The sequence below is a fragment of the Neoarius graeffei genome, chromosome 12 (assembly GCF_027579695.1).
Source record: "Neoarius graeffei isolate fNeoGra1 chromosome 12, fNeoGra1.pri, whole genome shotgun sequence".
Lineage (NCBI taxonomy): Eukaryota > Metazoa > Chordata > Actinopteri > Siluriformes > Ariidae > Neoarius > Neoarius graeffei.
This window is the reverse complement of record NC_083580.1, coordinates 1,589,766-1,614,043: the sequence shown is the minus strand read 5'-3', so window position 1 is coordinate 1,614,043 and position 24,278 is coordinate 1,589,766. Positions and strand designations below refer to the sequence as shown.

The following is a 24,278-nucleotide window of genomic DNA, read 5'->3' as shown; positions in this document are numbered from 1 at the left end:
ACTTTTCAGGAAAATTATTAAAAGTTCCTGGATGATGCATCCTGTACTAGTCTTGTGTTTTGTCCAATTAAATAATTTCTAGAATGTGTAAACCCTGCCCCCTGGGGGCATGTTTGGCTCTACAGTAGAAGCTCGTTCGCAGTAAACATGGTTGGTCTGGTTTTTGCTCATGTGTCTTCATGTACATTATTCCCTTTTCCAACAGAGAATCAGTGGGTGGAATTTATTCATTTGGAAGAGGGTGGAGTTTTTGTGACTTTTTGGAGGCGTGTTTACCTATCAGTGCTGGAATGTGGCTACCTCAGACTGATGGAGAATTCCGACTTTATATACTGTTCTTTATATCTGTGTACTGTATAGGGTTAAAGTCGTCCTGGTTAAAGTGGATGGGTGTGGGTGAAGGCTGATCTGAGAAATACTTCTCTAAGCTACTGTCATGTTGGTTTAGGCTGGGGTGTGGCGTGGTGTGGCGTAACCCAAATGCTATTGGAGCACTTCAACACGCTGTTACTCTGATTTTAAAAGGGAAAAATGTACATCAAAGGTACAGAATTTAATCATGACACTCGAGCTGTTTTGTGTGGACTTTCAGACTTCTTTATTTGCATTAATATAGCACAGTTTAAAAGTTAAAATTGTGCAAGCAGATTGTTGAGTGTGTTCATATCAGGGTTAATAATAACACACAATACAGGAAGTGTAGCAGTGATGGAGTTGTGGGGCTCCAGCAGTACAGTAGAGCTACTGAGTCAAGGTGTTTGCTTTGGAAAGGACCAAACAGAGAAGAGTGTGTCTGTGTGTGTACACACTAAATCTTTATTCACCATGTAAATGATGGTGAAAACACAAGCTTAAGTTCCAGTAAAATCCAAGCAGGCAGTGTCATCTTTGTCTGTCTGTGTGTCATTTAGTTACATTTAATGTTCTGTGAAACAAGTTAGTTCCTGTTGTCACTTACATCATTGATCTTATTTTCCATGACAACAAGGGAACGGCCATCTTTGTTTACTTTGTGTTGGAATTTCCGGCGCGACAGCTGAGCCAATGATTCAGATTATGACCACAGCATTAATACACACGCAGTACGAGTAGTGTAACATGCTCAGTTAGAAGGTGCCAATAAGTGGAAGTAGTAGAGGAGTATTTCGCTTGAACAGTGTTACAAACACCACACAAAATGATCAGTGTTGTGTTGTGGGGCACCATGCAACTTGTATCCACTGCCTTCCAAAGTGGTGAAGCGGATGTGTTGGGTGCTTGCGAGGTTATCGGGTAAGACTAACCCGTTAACTTAAGAATTAGCTAGTAGATAAAGTCAGAAGTTGGCTACTGCTGTTGACACTGATCATAAAGTAGCTATGCTGGAAGCTCTGAGTCTGCAGAAGCAGCTGAGTAAATACACAATACACTGCTGTTTAAATAAAGCTACTGTAAGCAAACTGAGAGATGGACAGAAAGCAAAACAGAGAGAGACGGAAAAATAAAGAGTATAGGGTTTTATAGGGAATAAATCCTTCTGTAAAATTGTTGCAACAGTTATGTCAAAGAGAGAGTGAGTGAGTGAGAAAACACTAGTTTGTGCAGACATTACCAATTCCAAATATCTATACACTCAATGAAAAGAATGAAGGACAATAATAGAGTAGAACAAAGACTGATATTGTGTGAGTCCATACAGTTCTACTGATAGACTCAGTACTGAATAATACTCCGGAAAGTATGAGTATATTCCCAGTGACCTGCTCTGGTTAATGAATAGAGTTCCATTCCAGAAGCATGCACACAAATGCACCAACAATGAACACACACACAAGGCAGAGGCTTTAACACAATAAGGCATTTGGGAGAAACGAATGGGGGGAGCAAAGAACAGAGAGAGAGAGAGAGAGAGAGACACCCTGGGGGGTGTAGTATTCACTATGATGCTGTTAATTCAGTACATCTGCATATCGAACATTATCTTCAGCACTTTGCATAATAAAAGTTGCCTATTTATGACGTACAGTAAAACGTTTTCTGTATTACGTGAGGTGACAAACATTTAAACGGATTCAGTCCGGGATAAAGAAATAGCCATAGTGACTGGGAAGTTCATATTCAGTGGAGGAGAATAAACTCTGGATATTAAAAGTCTTTCACTGATTATTTTTGCTGTGTGTGTGTGTGTGTGTGTGTGTGTGTGTGTGTGTGTGTTTGCAGGATGCTCGGCATTTCAGACGCACTCTGAAACGCACTCGTAGGTTTTTGGTGGATGGTGTGGAGGTGAGCGTCACCACATCTAAGATCATTGGAGATGATGAGAAGAAGGACGAGGAGATGAGATTCCTCAGGTACACACATGCGTGCGTGTGCACTACAGTGAATATGAAAAGTTGACACACCCCTGTTACAAATGTGGGTTTTAGTCAAAAAAAGAAACCAAGATAAATCACATCAGAACTTATTCTACCATTAATGTCTTGTTAGCAAACTAACAACAAAACTGAGATCTTGTATGTGGTTTGTAAGCTTGCCGGGTTCAGCAGTCGGCTGAAACCAAGATGATGTAAAGGTCCTACAGGAAAAAGCTGATGTTTATTCGGGGTTAATCAGAAAGGCTTCAGTGCTGACTGGTGTGTGGTGATCGCCTTTGAACTTGGGTTTGAAAGTGATTGGTTCATCCTGAGAAGGGCGTGCATACTTATGACACACAGATGCACACTTACTTTTTTGTTTGTTTTTTCCTTTTCTTTTCCCTTTTGTTATTTTCTTTCAGCTTCTCTTTTCTCATTTTACCCTTTTTTCTTGTTTTCTCACTTTTCCCTCTTATCTGTATCCTTTCCTTTCTTTCCCTTTCCCATGTGTTCCTTTCTTCGTTTTTTTTATTTTCTCCTCCTTTTACTTTGTGCTCTTCATTTCCACTACTTTCATCTCCTTTCTTCTTCTCTCCTCTTTCATCCTCTTCATTTCCTTCCCCTCAGTTTTCCCCCTTTCTTTTCTCTTCTCCTCTTGTCTGACTCAGAGAGCTCTGAGTAAATCTATTTTTGGTGTCCTGTTTGACTTCATGTCCTCTCTCTGAGACGCATTAATGCACAGGGGAGAGTGTGTGTGTGTGTGTGTGTGTGTGTGTGTGTGTGTGTGTGTGTGTGTGTGTGTGTGTGTGTAAACAAATGGGTCCTAATGGAATGAAAGACACTGGAGTTGAAATGCATTACAGTCTGCACACTGTGTTCTAATAATCTCTCCTTATGTCGTGGTTATGATCTGTTATCTGTTCATTTGTAATAGTCTAACGCTCTTCTAAAAGCAGTTGAAACAATTGGAGAAAAGGCTTTCCGTAACACACATGCATTTAAATTTATTTATTTTTTTCCTCAAAAAGATGTAGCAAAATCGACAATTTTAAGAAGAATGCCTTTGTCACTGCACAAATGTACAACAAAATTTAGTTCGTCATAGGAGAGCAAAGCCGCTGCGTACGTGCATGCCGCCACTCTAGCCTGAGGCTGCCCCATGTTAACCTAACTGCATGTCTTTGGACTGTGGGGGGAAACCGGAGCACCGAGAGGGCAGACATGGGGAGAACATGCAAACTCCACACAGAACCCAGAACCTTCTTGCTGTGAAGTGACGGTGCTAACAACTTATACCACCGTGATAAATAAATAGTATATGCTATTAAAAATGAATGCAAATTGTTATCCACTGAAAAAATTCCAGGTTGTCGTGAGAATCCAGAAACAAAAAATATGAAATCCAAAAGGCTTTCAACACAGAAGAGACGGATTTTCTTATTTACCTGCACCAGTTTTCACTCTTCATTTCTCAGTTGTTGGATTGAAATTGAGAAACTGTAGGGGGGGGGAGGTTTTAAAGCACAAACATGTCATTTAGAATAATGTTCCAGCTCTTTAAAAAAAAAAAAAAAAAAAAAATATATATATATATATATATATATATATATATATATATATATATATATATATATATATATAAATATAATGTGTGTATATGTGTTTGCTGTTTTGGATCCAGCTTAAAAAAATTGCAATTTAAAAACAAATGCAAACAAAAATGAACAGATTTCCAAACTGCTTCCATTTCTGCACTAAACATTAAAGATAAACATTTTCCCATTCAGTTGTACAGACTTTACTGCCATCTAGTGGTAACTGTCATAAGAACAACAAAACCTTTGTTTTGTCACATGTACACTTGAGCACAGCAAAATTCCTTCTCTGCATTTAACCCATCTGATGCAGTGAGTGAGCGCGCATGCACACACAGCAGTTATGCTCATATTTACATAGGAATAACATCCATGAAATGTATCAGTCAGGATTTAGACCTCATCATAGCACAGAGACAGCTCTGGTTAAAGTAGTAAACGACCTACTGTTGGCGTCTGATCAGGGCTGTGTCTCGCTGCTTGTGTTGCTTGACCTTAGTGCAGCATTTGACACCATTGATCATTCCATTCTTCTGGATAGACTAGAAAATGTTGTGGGAGTTAAGGGAACGGCCGTCTACTGGCTCAGCTCTTATTTAACTGATCGCTATCAGTATGTTGATGTAAATGGTGATTTTTCTAGACATACTGAGGTAAAGTTTGGTGTTCCACAAGGTTCTGTCTTGGGTCCACTGCTTTTTTTCTTTATATATGTTCCCTCCGGGCGATATTATTCGTAAACATTGTATTAGTTTCCACTGTTATGCTGATGACACACAGTTGTATGTTTCTGCAAAACCTGATGAGAGACACCAGCTTAATAGAATTGAGGAATGTGTGAAGGACATTCGACACTGGATGCTTATTAACTTCCTTCTGCTTAACTCTGACAAGACTGAAGTACTTGTACTCGGACCACATGCAGCTAGAAGTAAGTTTTCTGATTCCACAGTGACTCTGGATGGCCTTTCTGTTTCTTCACGTGCAGCAGTAAAAGACCTCGGAGTGATTATTGACCCCAGTCTTTCATTCGAAACTCACATTGATAACATCACCCGGATAGCTTTCTTTCATCTCAGAAATATTGCTAAGATAAGAAATTTAATGTCACTACATGATGCGGAAAAACTAGTTCATGCTTTCGTTCCCTCCAGGTTGGATTATTGTAATGCCTTACTGTCTGGATGTTCCAATAAGTGCATAAACAAGCTCCAGTTAGTTCAAAATGCAGCAGCAAGAGTCCTTACTAGAACTAGAAAATATGACCCCATCACCCCTGTCTTATCCACACTGCATTGGCTCCCAATCAGATTTCGTATTGATTATAAAATACTACTATTGACCTTTAAAGCACTGAATGGTCTCGCACCACAGTACCTGAGCGAACTTCTGCTCCTCTATGACCCGCCACACCTACTTGGATCAAAAGGTGCAGGCTATCTGCTGGTACCTCGTATAGTGAAGGCTACATCAGGGGGTGGAGCCTTTTCTTACAAAGCCCCACAGTTATGGAACAGCCTTCCAAGTAATGTTCGGGAATCAGACACAGTCTCGGTGTTTAAGTCTCGGCTGAAAACATATCTGTTTAGTCAAGCCTTGTGTTAATGGTGTTTATGAGGTAAAGGTGTAGATCTGGAGGATCCTCAGACAGAGTGTTTTGGTAAACTGGGATGTATGGATGCTGTCAGTCCCCACTCGCTTGCTCACTCGAGTTTGTTGATGGTGTAGTGGCTGCTGCTTTATGTCCCGGGGCCCCTCATGCCTGTGTTACCTTCTGGCTCTCCCCTTTTAGTTATGCTGTCATAGTTAGTTGCTGGAGTCCCTGCTTGTACTCAGTGCAATATGTATACTGTCCCTACTTATTCAGGTGAAATTGGGCATACCTAACAACCTGTCTCCCCATCCCCCCCCCCCCCCCAAAAAAAATCCTGTCCCTCTGAGTTACATGTCGGTCCTGGGATCGAGATGCTGAACCTCTTCTGCTCCTCGGACCTGCCTGATCCATCCTGGTGCCCTGTGTCTGGTTGGAGTCTCATCACATCGCTCCTGTGGAGGACGGCCCAATATGGACAGTTGAAAGTCACACCTGGAGGACGCTCTGGACTCTTACAGTAATGCTTTTATGGCTGAGGACTACAGTTGACTTGCTAACTTTAGGACTGCAGTTGTCATGAACAGTTTTGCACTCAAGTTTCCATCAATGAAGAGTTTATAACATCAACGAAACTGACTTCATGTTAAAACTGTTAATATTATAGTCAGGCTGTCTGTTGTTGCCCAAATGAGGATGGGTTCCCTTTTGAGTCTGGTTCCTCTCGAGGTTTCTTCCTCATGTCGTCTGAGGGAGTTTTTCCTTGCCACCGTCGCCACAGGCTTCATCATTGGGGATAGATTAGGGATAAAATTAGCTCATGTTTTAAGTCGTTCAAATTCTGTAAAGCTGCTTTGCGACAATGTTTATTGTTAAAAGCGCGAAACAAATAAACTTGACTTGACACACAGAGCAGTGGGCATGTGTTTGGGGAGCAGTTAGGGGTTAGATGCCTTGTTCAAGGCACTTCAGCTATGATACAGAGGGAGGGGAAGTGCTGTTCATTCATTCCCCCAACATTTTTCCTGCAGGTCCAGGAAATCGAACCAGTGACCCTTTGGGCCCAAGGCTGCTTCTCGTACCTTGAGGCCATGGCTGCCCCATAATCTCTCTATTTTTTTGTCATCTCTTTTCTTTTCCCATCCTTTCATTTTTCTTGTCTTTTTCACCTGTTTTATATTTTCTTAATTTCTCTTCTGTTTCTTATTTTTATCTTTTTTTTAGTTTCACTTCTCTTTTCTGTTTCCCTTCCTTTTTTGCTTCTTTTATATCTCTTCTCATTTTTCTTCTCATCTCTTATTTTCTGTTTATTTTTCTTTTCTTTCTATTTCCTGTTTCTTTCCTTCTGTTTTTAGGCCTTTTACTTACTATGTTTACATAGGCTGCTTCTCACACGTCTTTTTGTTCCATCTCATACCATCTTTAATTATTTTTCTCTCTCTTCTCCTTATATGGTCAATTTTTAATCTTTTCTTTCTTCTCACTTTCAGTATTTCTCTTCTCATTCCCTTTCTTCTCTTCTAATATTTTCTCTTCTCTTTTTTTCCCCCTCTTCTTTTGCTCTATTATTTTTCTTCTGTGTTCTTTGTATGAGTCAGTGTGGAATGAGTGAATCATCACATGAATCATTCTATAGGAGAAATTGTCTTCTGAGTGATGGAAGACAGAGAAGTAATGCATTGTGGGTATTGTGTGTGTGTGTGTGTGAGAGAGAGAGAGAGAGAGAGATTGTGAAGTGAATGTTCCATCATGCCTTTAACAATAACGAATTAATCATAATTTTTGCAGCCTACACTGAGCAAAATACCAAAGAGCAAAACATTACTGTTCTCTCATTTAAAGTGTGTGTGTGTGTGTGTGTGTAGGCGACAGGAGCTGAGAGAGCTGCGTCTGATCCAGAAAGAGGAACATCGTGCTCTGTCTGTCCTCAATGCTAAACTGGAGTCTCAGAGAGAGGTCATGCAGAGACGCTTCGACCAAGAGTTGAACGTGAGAAAACGCACACGTACGCTTCCTGACGCTTTATTAGGAACACCTGTACCAGTTGCATGAATGAGCAGGTTGTACAGATGATCCTAATAAAGTGTACAGTATGTTAATTAGGAAGACAGTGGAATAGCTGTAATTGTAGCTTGCTCAGAAAATAAAAATGACAGTCCAGTCTGCTTAAAACTCGGGTCCACACCTCGAGCTTAATAACGGCCCAACAGCAACACTGCTTTAAGCAAGACAAACAAAAAAAAGCAAGATCATCTGACATCAAAACAAAACTAGTTGTGTGTTAACGTTAGCCGTGGACAAGGCTACGGCAACTTGGTGGGCAAATCCATAGAAAGTCATTTGACTAACCAGACTGCTTAGCTATTGTAACGTTATCGCTAGCTCTAAAAGCACAGACAACTTCATTGCAAGCTTTCTTTTGGAATAAAACGTTTATGTACCTCAATATGCTTCTGCAGGTTGGATGGCAAGTTTTTGTAGGCAGTGATGCGGTTTGTTTTAGGCAAACAAAGCAAACATTTAAAAACGAAATTAATCTTTAATCCTTTCTGAAACATGGGTTCTAGGTATGGTCACGGGTGCGCGCGTTCCCCAGAAGAACCGCCTCCTTCCATTCTGCCATCAACTGATCATGTTAAATAATGCTGTTGAGAAATCATTGAACTTGATTTTATCCAGTTTATGGACGTAACGTGACCCTAGTGATTACTGATGGTCTGTCTCAGTGTCACCTGTGGAAAAAAAAAATCGTTTAAGAAAAGAAAAAAACATCCACTTTCAAAGCTGCTTCATAGTAATGAGGAGCTTGATAGAAATGTAGTGGAGTAAAAAGTACGATATTTGTCTCTCAAATGTAGTGAAGTCATAAGTTTCCAAAAAAAAAACCTCAAAGTACAGATACTCAGTGTACTCAAGTAAATGTACTCCGTTACTGTCCACCTCTGACCAGTACCAGCTCAACATCCACAGAACATACTGGAACAGATACCGGAGGGATAAACGTTAAATCCGATCTGATTCTGTAACACGTCCAGTCTGATCTGTCAGAGTTAAGCCCCTTGCACGCCAGGTCCAGATCATTAAATACATGCACTCTTATTAATCTTTACAAACCAAGAATTCAGTATGATTAAAAAAAGAAAATTTAGATTGGCATGTCCATGGGGGGGGCGGTGTTTAATATCGACATAAACCCAACAGATGTGTGTACAGTAAAATGTGCTTAATCAGATGCTGATCAGACTTCAGTGTGTACAGAAATGTTTAATCTGGAACAACATGTAGAATGGTGTGTGTGTGTGTGTGTGTGTGGTAATTTGTTCTTGCAGGCGAAGAAGAAGTACTACGACACGGAGCTAGAGAACCTGGAGAAGCAGCAGAAGCAGATGATCGAGAAGATGGAGCTGGAGCACACCGTGGGTCTACGCGAGGAGACGAAACGAATTCGGGTGGAGCAGGAGCGAGCGCTACACCGATTCCAGGACCAGATGAAACAGCGCAAGAAGGAGGTGAGAGATGCCAAGCTGAACACAAGAACATGATCAGTGTCTGCTTAGAACCCACTCTGAGTCTGAATTTGAGTATTGTGAATTGTATGGATTGGGGGTGGAGCGTTACAGCATGTGTTGAGGAAAAAATATAATGTCAGTGATGCTCTGATGTGTCTGTAACGTCTTGACTTGTCGGTGATGACGTTCTGACGTTGGTGGTGATAATCTACTGTGTGTTCTGATGTTTGTGTGATGTTCTGATGTTCTCACATGTCTATCGTTCCAGGTGAAACACAACGTGGAGAAGTTGCCAAGGAGCCAGAGGAAGGAGAGTCTAAAGAGCCGCATGAATGAATTCCAGTCGATGAAAGTTTCGGAGGTGAGGGAGACTAAAATATATGCAAGCAAAAAAAAAAAAAAGAATAGGCAAGAAATTTAAAATAAATAAATGAAAAAGTAATAGGAAAGGAAGGAATAATAAAATAAATGATGAAAGAAAGCAACAAGCAAGATGGGAAAGTGAAAGAAGGGAGTAAGTTTAGGTCCCTAACAAAGAGAGAAATAATGAAGCAAAATAAGGAATAATAAAATATAAAGAAGGAAAGGAGTAATCAGGTCTGTTTTTTGGTTCAACAGTGGTGTTTTCTAGTAATGATAAAATGATATGCTTTTAATTGACTAATTTTTGTACAATAAATATTATAGTAAATTAGAATTAATCTTTAATTTACTTCACTACTCAGCACTGTGTGTGTGTGTGTGTGTGTGTGTGTGTTTATAGGAGGAAAAGTTCAAAGCAGATCAGAGTAATTATCTGGACTCAACTTTAAAAAGCATCATCGCTCAGAACAAGATGGAGGTCGCTGCTACAGAGCGCCGCTTTCTTGAAAAGAAACACCAGCTGATCAGAGGTGTGCAACACACACGACATATAAAACAAACAAGCAAAAGAAAGAAAAAATAAGCAAAGACAAAGTGCAGGGGAAATAAACAAAGGAAAGAAATAAAACAAACTTCAGAACTTGCATGTTACTACATAAACCTTAACCCTCTGAAAGAAAGAAAAGGTTACAGATGAGCCTGAGGAAGAAGAGATTAAAGCAATATGGCCTTTCAATTTCATAAAATTGATGAAGTTTAGTTCCCTCTGAAATTTGGCCATTGTGATGCATGTTTATTTTTGTAATGTCTTTAAAAAAAAAAAAAAAAAGCCCATTCTGTGGCTGGGAAGTTATTTAATTTGAGGGGATTAAAGCAAATAATGTGCATGAAATCGCTCGCTTCGCACAGTCAAGCAGACAGAGGAAGTCCGTGTGCGCATGCGCAGGTTTACCTTCTTTTGGGTTTTACGGCAGCTGGCATCCACAGTGTTGCATTACTGCCATCTACAGGTTTCCCTTTGAGCGTGCACTGACAGTTCCATCATTCTGTCGCTAAACGAAGAGCTGATCACACCGAGGTGCTCGCTGAGCGCCCATATTTATTAGTTCGGTCCTGCGTTTCCTTTCCTTTGCAATACAGCGTCTTCTCGCTTTCTGTTACTGTAGTTGGTCTTTCACATTTCATGCGCACACTCACGTCCTCCATTTTTCTCTCCTGTTTCAGATTTGTATCCCACAATGTGTTGCGCAAACGGGGGAAACCCCACCACGTCATGTATGATGTTGTATCTTGACGTGACGCAAGGAAAAAATGGCAGAGAATTTAAGTCTGCGATGACCTGGCGACTTGTCCAGGGTGTACTCCGCCTCTTGCCCATAGTCAGTTGGGATAGGCTCCAGCTTGCCCGTGGGACAGGATAAGTGGCTACAGATAATGGAGGGGGCTGTAATTTGATTTATTGTTCTTTTAGGGGAAAAAATAAAGTAATAAAGTCGAAAGTTTGTGATTTGAATTCAGTAGCTGTCGGTCCACTAAAAAAATAATTGGGTTTCGGGAAAATTATTTTTATGGTCTAAATTTGAGAAATCTGAAAGGCAGTCTACCTTTAAAGGTCCACATGAATGAATTCCAGCTGACAGAACTTCTGAGGTGAAAGAAAGAAATAAGCAAGTGAGAAAGAAAGTGAAGAAAGAAGTGAATACACAACGAAAGATGGATGTGAGGAACAAATAAGTAAGAGAGCATGTAAGGAAGCAAAAAAGAATAAGTGAACTAAATAAAGGAAGGAAATGACCAAACAATTATAAACTTGATATATTTCATGCTTTTACAAAAACATGGATGTAGAAATGAATGAAAAAGCAGAAGAATGTATCTAATAGCATCAGAAATGTTTATTTACTCCAGCAGTGTACAGATGTGATGTTATTAAACAGTTGTAATGTTTGTTTAGAGAAAGAAGCAACGATCTGGGAACTGGAAGAGAAAAACCTGCACGAGCGATGGCAACTCCTCAAACAGCAGCTGAAGGATCAGTACTTCCTGCAGAGACACCAACTACTCAAAAAACACGAGAAGGTCTCTGCTTTACACACACAGCCACTCTAATAACACCATTTACACCACAGCGCTGTGGAGTCCTGGACCGTGATTGATCAGAAGGTGTTGATTAATTTCCTTTAAAGCAGCTCTGACAGTAGTGCAGATGCAAATCACAGGTTTATATGAATGCACTCGTTCTGATACGTTATTGTTTCTATAGTAACGGCTCATTCATACAGCGGATGTACCATAATAATAAAAAACTGGTTTTAAAAAATTTTTATATAGTGACACTTTCCTTTTCAAAAGAGATTTCTGGAAAGAGTCTCCAGTGTCAGTGTTTTGTAACAATCAGAGGTGAAACTGGAACCAAGTTTTCTGACGCCTTCAGGACAGAGGAGTTTCTTCTCACTTTTTGTTTTATTTTTTTGTCTTAACTTCATGAGAGAGTGGAAGAGCCTGGTGAGGGAATGACTGTAGCTGCTATAATGTACATGAGAATTTGATCATAAACTATATCATTAAATGTAATTGTAAAAGGCTAAGAAAAATTGGCACAGTTCTTTAATAAATTTGTAATCACAATCATTTATCTGGTATAAGGGGAATAAAACATGCTGTTATAGAAAAATAATCATCTTCAGAGTAATAACTTGTAACTCCTGTTTATAGGAACAAGAGCATATGAACTGTTATAACCAGCGTATGCTTGAGCTACTTAAAGTGCGACAGCAGCAGGAGAAGAACAGAATGCCGAAGATCCAGCGCAGTGAAGGAAAAACTCGCATGGCCATGTTTAAGAAGAGTCTGCGCATTAATTCCTCGGGCAGCGCTGCAGAAGACCGCGAGAGGGTCAAACAGGTCAGTGTCATGCCTCTTTATTCTTCTTACAATCCATGTTTGATTCTCTGCCATTTCAGATCTTTTTCCTCTTTTCTACAAATTTTGTACGATCAGCATGAAAATTCGGACCCCAGCTTTATCAGATCAACCCTGAACAAAATCTAGCTCTTGGATTTAAATAAATAAATAATTCTTGGGGCAGTTAGTCTATAGTTTTGACGTGTGTGTGTGTGTGTGTGTGTACGTACATAGTTTTCCAGACAGGAGGACAAGAGGCAGAAGGCGGAGCGGCTGCACCAGCAACAAAAACATGAGAACCAGATGAGAGAAATGATTGGACAGTGTGATGGGAACCTCCGAGAACTTCAGCAACTACAGGTGTTTACAGCAATCTGCTTCTCTCTCTCACTCACTCACACGCACACATTCTGTTCTGTCTCATGTCTTTTGAATCGTTCAGTCTTCCTCCCTTTTTCTTCACCTTTCTTCTGTCTTTCTCAGTCTGTCATCTTTTTCTCACCGTTTCACTCTTGCTCTTTGACCCTCTCACTCAAACACACTCACCACATACACTTACCTGGAATATTCTCACACGTCACAAGACAAGCTCCACCCAAACACTTTTTAAAAATTAATTAATTAATTAATTTTCATAAACTGTATTTTCAGCTGTTTTGATTCAGTTGTTCATATTAACCTTGCATGATGGTTGAGTAACAAAAAGCAGAAAAGTTCACTCTGGAGTCAGTGTTTTTACAGCTCATTTATCAGTTCTATATTTATCACCTCTGATCTTCATTCTTTAGAACGAGAAATGCCACCTGCTGGTGGAAAACGAGACTCAGAGGCTGAAAGCGCTGGACGAGCATCAAAACCACCTGCTGAAGGAATGGAGAGCGCAGCTACAACCCCGCAAGAAGGTTCTAGATTTAATCTCTGCTACATCATCTGTTATCTTTAATATCCAGCATGGAATATAAACAGATCCTCAGCAGTGGTCCAGTAGGAAATAAGAGGAGGATAAATCATTGACATCACTGTTGGGGTTCTAAATAACATTTCCGTTTCTTCCCAGTGTAAGCATCTGTAGATAGTTTTAGTGTACATCAGCATTTAATTAATATAACATTTCACTTTATATAGTGCTTTCTACACACACAAAGTGACGTTACTATGGGGAAAGATTATAGATTTTTTTTTTCCTAGTTTTTTCAGTAGAGTCCTGACACTAAATATAAATAAATTAGCAATAATGAGGTAAAAATGCTTTGCTACGTCTATTTTAAAATATGCTCACAATCTAAAACCAAACAGTAATTTAATATGGCAATGCAAATTAGCTCAGTCCCTGTTGTTAGGGGGCCAAGCACCACATGGGAATCTATAACAGCCCATAGAATGTCTTGTGCACTGTGGCTAATACATTTCATAAAGAGCGTACAACTCCGGTGTACGCCACTCAAGCGCTCTAGTGCCACCAGTAAGGCAAATTTGGACACGTGTTTATGTTAATACTGAAATGTCATTTCGTAGAAACAAGATTCATCTTATTTCCTTTCCTCTGGTTCTTTTGGTCATGCCAAGTTCAGCGTACACTTTGTGAAATTCCACCATATTGGAATTCCTACATTTTAAAAAATTTTTCAAAATGTGTTTTCACTTCTCTGCCTACAATTTTCTTCCAATCATCCAATGTGGAGCACAGCATTGAGTCCTACCCGAGCAAAACTTTCTCAGAACATTATGTATTGACACCAAACTTGTCATTTATGTTCAGCAAATGATTGGGAGGGTAAAACGAAGTGAGGCAACATGTCTGCAGCGGCTTGTTTTGCCCTCAAATATAGTACACATGGGGAATGAGGGCTTATATGGTCACAATGGGATAAGGGGTGGGGACAAAACATGCTTGGCCCCATTAATCACTGTATGTAGGTGTTTATTATAACAAGTGTGTCATGGAGATGTTTTTTTTTTTTTTTATATATAAATTGTTTAACATTGTTGTCGTCAGGTTCTGGAGGAGGAGCTGACCCAGAAGAAGCGTGAGCAGGAGAATTTCTTCCGGATGAGCGAGGACTCGGAGTGTGTGAACCCCAGCTCTCCCAACAGATACACAAAATTCCTGCCATACACAGAGTCTTCCACCACTTAGGACTTCACCCACTGGCCATGATCAACCAGTCACGAGCCTTGTGCTCCTCTATAGCCCCACCCACTAGTCCAGGTAGATTGTGCACATACAGGATTCACACACGCTCACCTTTTGCATATAGTATTATTAAAACCTGAATTGTTTTATTAAAAGTAAAGAATAAGGAGTGGCGTATCCCTGATGGGTCTTAAAACCTTAAATATGAGAAGTCAGAGAGAGAAATATTTATTTTTAAATTTTCTGAACAGGTGAAAAATCCTTAATATAAAGCCTGATTACTGGCTTTAGTGTGAAAACAGTTGGTGGCATTATTATTATTTCTGGTTCGTACAAGATTTATCAGCCTATCATCGGATATTTCTTTTCTAACAAACAAATCATAAAAATATCTAGTATTGCCAAATAAAATGTACAGGAAAAAAAAGCTTAAGCATGTTTTCTGTTCCTTTTTAAAAATTATTCTGTTATATAAATACAAAAAGCAAATATTCAAGACACTTTAACGTTCTACTTTAACAGTGTTTTATGTTGAATAAATGTTTAATTTGTCATGTTTTCGGTTTAAGTGACGGCGAGGTAAATTGGTACTTTTTTTGTGTGTTTTTTTTTTTTGTATTTACTGTTTTTGGCACCAAAATGTGAGTCATAGAATTACTGTAAAGCACAACACTGGATGTAAACGACAAAGGCGCAAAAAAAAAAGCCCACAAAATATTATTCATGAGATTTAATAACCAAAAAAAAAAGTTAAGTGTATAAGGTGTAATGAAGAGGATTGTTGCTGTCTGGGGGTAAAAACTTTCAAAAAAAAAAACCCCCACAAAACCCTGATGCAAATATTAATATAACAATTTTGCATTGGGGTATAATTATATTGTTTACTAAAAATGGTTATTTTTACTTTATTTAAATATTACTAAAATTACTGAATTATAAAGAACAAATTTGGATTAAAATCATCCCAACTTTGAAGGTTCTTATCTAGCAGCAATATAAAACAAGCTTATGATTAATAATTTACTGACTTGTTTAAGCACTGACACTTTAAGTGCAATACATTTTTCCTGATGCAATATTCTCTACCGTTTATTACTTTATTATTATAATTAATATGGGACAGAAAATCAGGTACAGATCAGCCTTACATTCTCTTTGCAAAACCAAAGGTTTACTTTAAATCGACTTATTTTCTGAATTTTATCCAGCTGACTGCACTGTTTTGGGACTACTTTTTTTTATTTAAATTGCCATTTTTATTTTAACCAAAAAGTTGTCAAAGGAACCCTTGATGTACAGAAATCTAATAAAGTCGACTATATTTATTCCCACTTTTCCTTGCATACTAATTATTTATCTATAGAAATAATTTACACACTGAACAGATTTGATTTGAAATGTTTACTTAGGTTTTATTAGAAAAAAATTGCATGACATGGGGAGGGGAAAAAAGTAAACATAGCGTACAGGTTACAGAAATGAAAATGTGGATGATTCTGCAGGATGCTCATCACCTTGTGAAAGATTGATTTATTTTTCAAAAGCTCTTGCTCACTTGCAGCATTTCCACCCAGTTAAAGCTCGCCTCATGGCAGCAGCATCAATTTTAGTTCGCTATTTTTCCCAGACTATAAAACAAACTCCTCATGAAATTCTCTTCTTACTTTGTTGTGGTGCCGGTTTTAGTTACTAACCTGTCAGTCATTTCTAAATGTTCCGTTTAGCTGCATGGCTCTGCCCAAGGACAAAAAACATAATGATGGCAAACCTTTTCTGGCACTTTTTGCAGTAATGAAAGTATATAATTAATCAAGCTGCAGCAATGAAACTGTTGGACCAGTAGAGATTCATGATCTTTCTTCCCCCACAATTGCACATCTCTGACTACTGCACTGTGAGATGCTGGAAACTCAGATCTTCTGAATTTAATACTGTTGGAATGTACCATTATGTACATGAAAGGGGGATGTTCCTGATTAACAGTTGCCAGTTTACGTAGCAGGACTTGTGACTGCTGTGAACACATTTCACTCATGTCCGCTTACCGTTTGGAGATTTTCACCACCATTTGTTTCTGTTGTAAAAAAATTATTTTTAAAAAAAATCTATGATTTACATCACCCAGTAAAAGTCAGTCTTATAGTCTGGAAAATACCATCTTTAAAACTTCCCTACAAACATCACTCAGTCTTACATCATTCCATTGTATACATTTTGGGAAAATAATGTAATAAAAAAAGTAGAAAACATTAATACTATTAATTAATGCTATAAATTTTGTGAAGGCATGAGTGAGCGTCAGTCGGACTTTTTAAACTGCATCGTTCTCGTGTGATAAACGCAAAAACCAAGCACAAGAGAGTTCAACACTTAAAGGCAATGTAACAAAACCTACTAAAACAATTGTAGTGTTACTAAAAGTATACTTGAAACCAGTCAAGCATGCACATGTTAAACACAAACTATCATGAAATAATGTAAGCACCATCGTCCGTAACACAACACTGCTGAACTTAATATTCATTAATCCTTTTTTTTCTTTTTCCAGAAAATGGCTCATTGTTTGTTTGTTTTTTTTTCCCCACCTCTTAAAGTTTAAATTAGGGATGCATCGCTAACTACTTTTCCATACAGCGTACAAATGTGTTTATTGATGCTTGCGGATACTGAAATGAGTAATTAACCCATCCGAAGCTTTAGGGAGCGTTTTGTTTCTCGTACTGACTGCTAGTGATGTACTCCTGTTACTTTTAATTGATGCATCCCTATTAAAAAGTGCAAGTTGAAGCAAAAATCACCCAGACATGGGCTGAAAATGGGTAAATACTCACACAGTACAAAAATGCTGTTGAAAATTTCAGTTTTTTTTATAAAGGTTTTCTGCGAGGTCATAGTAGCACATGGAAGCACGAGGCTAATTTCTCCCTGCGAAAAGTGAACGTAAATGGCTGACCAGGTTTATAATCATGTTTCTGTACGATCATTACACTGTATTCACCTTAAACGAAGACTTTGCTAATGTATAGAAGCTCAAAAAGCTTAGATTTTAATATTGTTAATAATATTGAGGCACAATAGATAGCAAGAAGGCTGCAAGAAGTTATTTATACGTATATTGCTAGTCTGTTATAGCACTAAAGAGAAATATAAAAATAGTATGAGATTGGTTAGCATGCATAGAAAAAATAATATGGGTTTAGCAGTGTGACACGTTTGTCGCTTTCTCCCAAAGGTTTAAAAAAAAAAAAAATCCACCTGACATCCCTGAAAAAAAGGGGACAGTAAAAACAACGCAAGCACAAACAAGCAGTGTTTGAACTTGCAAGAGAATGGAATGTAACAAGACTGATTGTAAAGGTACCCATAAATAACACGGACTAATTAAATAGGTATGAAAAGGGGGGAGGAGCTATCTGAAAGGTACCTAGTGTTTCTTGGTTAAGTAATTGGAAGGGATCCAGCCCTCGGCCATTAAACCATCACTTATATTTTTGCAAAACCACCATCCTGTGCTGTTCTTCTCGAGCACCTCGAAGACGGCGCCTTCTTTAAACCCCGGTGTTTGATCGTCTCCTTCAAAGTCTGCTACAGCCAAGAAAAGCTCTTCCTTGGCTGGATCTTTGATCAGAGGAGGAAGTTTGTCTCGCGGTGGCTGCGGTTTATCGGCTTTAATGAGCGGTTTCGGCGGAACCGGAACTTTCACCTTTGGCGATTCTTCCTTGTCTTTGGAAGCTGGGGGTGTGGCAGCTTTTGGTTTCGGAGGCGGCGGCCGGGTTTGAGAAATGGGGGCAAGCTTGTTCTCCTGAACGTCCTTCAGAGGAAGTTTGATCTCTGTGGAACTTGGTTTGATTTCCACCTCTGAAGTTTTCTTAGGTGGTGGAGGTCGTCTCGGAGCAGAGCTCGGTCTCTGAGGTGGTTCTCTGGGACCAGGCATTTGCGGTTTAGGGATTTCTACAGAATCATGGCCGTTTTGCTGTTTGGGTGGATATTTTGGTTCTTCATTGTTTGAGGTGCCATTTTGCTGGCTTGAGTCTGTGTCAGGAAGTTTAGATGGCCGTAATTTGCTCCTCAGGTTTGTGATATCGAGCTCACTCTTGCTCGGTGGTTCTGGTTTAGCGGCTGGAGGTTTCGGTCTAACAACCGGTTTTGGTTTCAGGAAAGGTGCAGGACTGACTGATTCCACTTTCTCCTCTTGGCTTTCGGATTTGGGCTTTGGTGGCTGCTTAGGCACCGGCTTCAAGTTGAACTTCTTCACTTCCTTGGCAGAAATTTTGTGGCCACATTCCAACCCCATTTCATTCCTCAAGTGCAGGGGCTTGTTCTTCTCATCTTTCCGTGGTTCCGGAGGCTTTTCGGCTTTAAACGGAGCCGGTTTGGGAGAAACCAGGGGCATGATGACACCAGGAACTGGGGGTTTAGGAGGAAGTGGTTTGGAAACATCCACTTTAAGCTTCTCCTCTAGCTCCAGGCTCTTGTTGATTGACTCTCTCCTGGGGGGCAGGGCTGGTTTTTCCTCAGTAGGGGGTAAAGAAGGAGCTGGAGGCAGCGGACCAGAGAAAGGGGAGTTGTTCTTTGCGGCGTTGGACTTCCAGTCTCTCAGTTTGGGACGAGTGGCGAAATCAGCAGTAGAAGACGGCTCATCCGGGAGAGGTTTGGACCAGTTATCTTCTGTGCTGGGATTACTAATGGAACCATCCTCCAGCTTCAGCTGAGCCATTTCTCCAGACAGAGGAGCTAAAAAATTGGGCCTGGAAGCACTGCTGGTTTTCTTGTATTTATCCAAGAAGGTGACAGGAGCCCAACCTTCTTTATCATCAATTTGAATGTACCACCAGCCACTTGAGTTCTTCTCAATGACCTGGAAAAGTAAGAAAACAAGGATAAGCCTCCAAACGGGTGATTTCCTACCAATTTGTTTAATCTTCACTATAAATGAGGAATGATGCCGCAGTCTGCATCCTGTCATTTCACAATTTTTTTTTTTTAAACGGAAAGAATTTTACTCCTAATTAGATGGAGAGGAGGGAGCCTGTAAAAAGGAAAACGAAAAGTAGAACTGTTTCCTTTTCTCCCTCTTTCATTAATGACTGGTGGACCAGGGCTTTAGTAAATATTATATAAATATCCATCTCACTTCGACTTTAACTCCAGCTTGGAAGCTGATTCCATCTGGGATGGTGGTCTGAAAATCAGCAATGGTGTAGTACTCCTCCTCCACCTGTGGGGGCACCGGTGGCTTGGGCAGGTTTGTTCCACGGGGCTAAAGAACGGCCAGAAAGAAAACTGGGTCAGCAGAAAGCGTGATTTTTAAACACAAGATGTATAACTTTTCCATTAAATTATAAAAATTAATAAAGCATCTCAGCTGAGAAAAGCTGCAGCTTCTTACGATTGAAAGATCTCGGCGTGGTGGTGGTCTCTGACGCATATCTGCTTCTGCAACATAAAAATCACAAAGTAGATAAACTCGATTTTCCAACTTGATGTGAAAATGGCTTTAGATTTAAAAAAAAAAAAAAGGATTATGGGGCAGAAAAACACCTCAGTGCACGGTGTTTATCAGACAGTTTTTTTTTTTTTTAAAAGTCAAGTAGATTTTTGAACGCACTTTTCTTGTCGTTAAACGGACTGAATCTTTCGCGCTGGTTCTCCTTGTTGCTGATTTGTTTACACGCTCCGTCTAAATCATTAGCGCTCGAGTGCGACGACATTTTTTGGCTTGAAACATCAGATTTTTTCAGATATGACGCCGGAGCCCAGCCTTCTTTCCCCTGATACCTGCAGAGAGAGACAATAAGTTATACTTTTAAATGACTGAATATTGTAAAAGACAGTCAAAACATACATTTAGTTAGATTTAAATTAACATTTTTAACCTGATCTTCCACCAGCCTTCCAGGTTTTTCTCCATCACCTCCACCGTCATTCCCTTCTCCAGATCGATTTCATCCTGATCGCGAGCTGAGTACGGATAAATCACCACATACTTCTCTTCTGGGGGAATAAAACAAAACATCACACACATTCAGGGCGAGTGGATCCATCTGCTCTTAATTTCCCCCTAATTTTACAGCAACAAAACACGTACACTGAACAGAATTATTTTATTATACAGAAGGTCATGTGATCATGGCAGCAGGCACTCGAAGTAACATCCAAAGCAGCTTTCGTGCTGTATTTAAATCTGCTGCTTTTACGCCACAATGCTACTAAATCCTGGACTCTGATTGGTTGGAAGATATTCATAGCTGCCAACTACTACGAATAAATCGTATTTATTACGATTTGTCGTTTTGATTACGAAAATACGAATTTACTACAATAAAATATGATTTTGCCAATTTTCATGGGTCATTTTCAAAGTCTATCACGGGTGGGATTCGTATTTGAACCCGCTCTGACCAATCAGCGCAACAGTGACTGTGACGTAGTCAGAGCGACAGAAAGCAGTGGGGGAGGGTAAACCATAGACATATAAACATAGACGTCGCATTCTGCGTAGAATCATACGTCATCCTCGCCGCCATATTGACTGCGTTTAACTGTACCAACAGGTTTACCGTCCAAACAAGATCACATGAGATTACCTTTCACAGGTGAGACTGGAAAAATACCTTTCAATACTGTTCCTTCAGTTTCCCAGCTCATCTCCACCGGGGGGGTGTAGAGTTATAAGCAGTGAGAATTAGAGAATACAGTGCCACACTATGATGAACGTTTTTGAACGTATGATGAATGTTTTTAACCTTTCTGAATGGGAAGGAATCAGTGATGTATTTTGTTTTGGTATGATGTGAGAACCTGGCCGAACTCAGTTTGGCGTTCATTCAGCTCACTTTGTGGCCTCAGGTTTTGGTAGCTTGCTGCGGTATGCTGACTGATTAGCTTACCTGAGCTATCTATCACGTATCTGTCGCTAGTTTGCAGTGTACAGGGGATTTCGCACACCATTTATAACCATCACATTAAAAGTTATATGTGTTGTTTTGATGCCTGTTTGTTTCCCAAATATATACGTGTGTGTCTTAATGGGTGAATAAAAGGCATCGAGTTAAATATTATTGTAGAAAGGGGCTTTATGAAGTTCAGTCCATTTACTTGCATTGGTTTACGGGGAAGATTTGCCACATCCAATATGGCGGACACTCTGACGTATCCCAGCAACGGGCCACCAGCTCAATGCGGCGTCTGTTTATATGCCTATGGGGTAAACAAACAGCATGTGGAGAGGGACACCACTGGAGCGTCGAGTGTTTTGGTGAAGATTCAGCGATCATGGAATGAGCGGAGAGCCTCTTCCTGCTCATGTTTCAACGAAAACTCCAAGTCTAATTCTTCTAAAACTGATTCCAAAGCGGAGTCAAACGCGCGCTGTTCACTAGCGCTTTCTCCAGCGTCGCGCAGCTTTGTCGTCACTCCTGCAAAAGCCCGCCCAAAGAATCCAAACAAAAGCCTTGCTTTGTGATTGGCGGGCACGATTTGATGCCCGGGGTGTGGTGTGGATTCTGTTCTGTTTGATTTGTAGTCATGTGAAGAAGCAAGTTGAAATGGACACTTTTTTGAGCTGTTTCACTCTGTGCCAAGCATGTTTTGAGGCATTTTTATGTTTGGTGTTGATTACAAGAGGTTCCTTTTATGTTTGATCTGTGCCAAATTGCTTTGATGATATGTATTCTAGTTCCAGGTAAATTTGTTTCCATTGTTGAAAAGAACTTTGCAAATTAATGTAAGATGATAGTTTAGTTTGTAGAATAAATTTTGTCAAACTATTTTGTTTTAGTGTGATTTTTCAGGGTAGTTTTGCTAGAAAGCTTCGGCGGCCCCCGACCCCCCCACCAAGACTCAGTACCCAACCTTGTATTACTATTTACAACTTCAGAATGTTGGCAGCTATGGATATTGATTATAATAGCAGCTCTGACAGTAGCACAGCTGCACTTCATAGGACGCTCCACATAATCGATTCTGTAAGATGTTTATGGAACCTCTACTGAAGGAGTCTCCAGTGTCAGCTGTAACTTTACGTTTCCTGACGTCTTTGAGAGAGTGAGTAAAAGAGGCTGGCGAGAGAACGACTTTATAGCTGCTCTACCGTACCCGGGAACAACTTCATGCACATTTAATGTAACTATAAAAAGTATATGACTTTTTGAAGAATAAAACACTGAGGGATGAACCGTTAGAGGAAAATAAGCAACAGTAACTCCGCCTCCCTGTATATTTTCTATATGAGGGTGGAAAAGAACTGGCTCAGTGGAGAAATCATGCAGCATCCAGTGGACCCAAGTGATCAAAAATATAAAAACACATTACGCCAATTTACATTCATGCATCATGCAGCCAGATTGAGGGGGAGGGGGGGAAGAGACGGATTTTCTCTCCACCTTGCCTGCAACTCAGGCCGAACAGATCGCCTAAAGTGCGGCGGCGACCCCTGAGCCTTGGCAGTGACCAGAACCTCCGGCACACTCCAGCAGCAGGGGAATCAAACACACACACACACACGAATCAACTCACTTCAGGCATGTCAGAATAGAATTTAAAAAAAAAAAGTCACACCAAAAGACTTTCACATCATTTGTGTTAAACCCTTCACTAGAACGCAGCCCCGTGTTTAAGTAGATTTTAAAAGCAGATTTTCTTTCTGTAATACAGATTTGTGTGTATGATGTGATGAACCATGTCAATCTGCACTTTTAACAATTTTAGAACAAACTCAACCTGGAAGAAGCTGTGACTAGATGTTAAAGGTTCTGTACAGAATTATTTATTTCAGTTTTTAAGTAATGGTATCAAGAAATGTTACAATTCATATCGAGTATCAAAAATATCGTGTCAACCCAAACTCCTAATAATTATTTCTAATTTAGACAATTTTTCTTGACGATGGATTTTATAGTAATCTCACTCCCACTGAAATTCTCTTTAAAGTTAACTTCAGAATGTATGGGAGGTGTGAGGAGGAACAGAATCTCTCACACACACTTTCAGTACCTTCTTCTGCAGGAAGACTGAAATCATCAGGATCATCCTGAGCCTCCAGGCAGGTGGCAGGAACCCAGCCCTGAGCATCCTCCGAACTCACAAACCACCAACCTGCAACACACACACACCTACAGCATCTTAAAATGATCTAAATCAGACTGCACGACCAACAACCTTCCCAAAATCTTTGTTCAAGATTAGGATTTTTTTTGGGAAGTGCTTGATTTTTCACTCCACGTTTAAGAATCTTTTCAATATTTATTTCTGCATTTGAATTTTCTTCACACTTTGAATTTGAAGGAAAAAAGATTTTTGACCCGCTGAATAAACAGCACCGGTGTGATTACAACACTGAGCTCTTCTCAGGTCTCATCACCTGACTCGTTCTTCTCGATGACCTCCACCACCTGGCCGACTCTGAGGCTGATCTCAGAGCTCTCCTGCTTCTCGTAGTCAGTGACGGCGATGTACTGATCCAGGAGCAGCGGGTCGGCGGCGCTCGAGTCTCCTGCTGTCGGGAAACACGCAGAGATCAACGGAAATGTGTGAATTTCTCTCCAACACTACGGAGGCTAACGAGCAGAGCGGAGACAAGCTGCAGCGAGTGAGAGAGACACACACGTCGCTGTTAGACATGAAAAAGAAACGGTTTAGTGAAGGGAGACGGAAGGAAAGAAACCAACACCAATGTTACGACACAAGCAGATCACCATCAGGATCACATGATGACCCAGAAAATCAAAATCCCAGATTTACACAAAGCTCCCCAAAAAGATCTTTAAACTGAACTCCTTTATCTCACCATGTTTATCATTATATTATAATTATATATTACTTCTAACCACACCCACAATTTAACTCTCA

At 39.9% G+C, this 24,278-nt stretch overlaps 2 protein-coding genes across 5 annotated transcripts in view; one reads left to right on the top strand and one right to left on the bottom strand.

Annotated features, from left to right (window-relative positions):
• Positions 1–15,760, top strand: part of stk10 (serine/threonine kinase 10) — an 80,018-nt gene extending 64,258 nt beyond the window's left edge. The window contains exons 10-19 of the mRNA XM_060935310.1: positions 2,200–2,330; positions 7,385–7,508; positions 8,849–9,028; positions 9,297–9,389; positions 9,792–9,921; positions 11,346–11,470; positions 12,107–12,295; positions 12,530–12,655; positions 13,084–13,197; positions 14,292–15,760. Of these exons, the coding sequence (XP_060791293.1) occupies positions 2,200–2,330; positions 7,385–7,508; positions 8,849–9,028; positions 9,297–9,389; positions 9,792–9,921; positions 11,346–11,470; positions 12,107–12,295; positions 12,530–12,655; positions 13,084–13,197; positions 14,292–14,432 (1,353 nt within the window). The 3' untranslated portion in view covers positions 14,433–15,760. The remainder of the gene's footprint in view (positions 1–2,199; positions 2,331–7,384; positions 7,509–8,848; positions 9,029–9,296; positions 9,390–9,791; positions 9,922–11,345; positions 11,471–12,106; positions 12,296–12,529; positions 12,656–13,083; positions 13,198–14,291) is intronic.
• A 55-nt stretch (positions 15,761–15,815) lies between these two features.
• sh3pxd2b (SH3 and PX domains 2B) overlaps positions 15,816–24,278 on the bottom strand; it is a 34,378-nt gene continuing 25,915 nt past the window's right edge. For 3 of the 4 annotated variants that reach the window (XM_060935305.1, XM_060935307.1, XM_060935309.1), the window contains 7 exons: positions 23,791–23,925; positions 23,424–23,525; positions 20,306–20,423; positions 20,038–20,207; positions 19,819–19,865; positions 19,564–19,689; positions 15,816–19,287 (listed from right to left, as the gene is read on the bottom strand). In XM_060935305.1, the coding sequence (XP_060791288.1) occupies positions 17,854–19,287; positions 19,564–19,689; positions 19,819–19,865; positions 20,038–20,207; positions 20,306–20,423; positions 23,424–23,525; positions 23,791–23,925 (2,132 nt within the window). In that variant the 3' untranslated portion in view covers positions 15,816–17,853. The remainder of the gene's footprint in view (positions 19,288–19,563; positions 19,690–19,818; positions 19,866–20,037; positions 20,208–20,305; positions 20,424–23,423; positions 23,526–23,790; positions 23,926–24,278) is intronic. The other variant, XM_060935308.1, reaches the window with a different exon arrangement.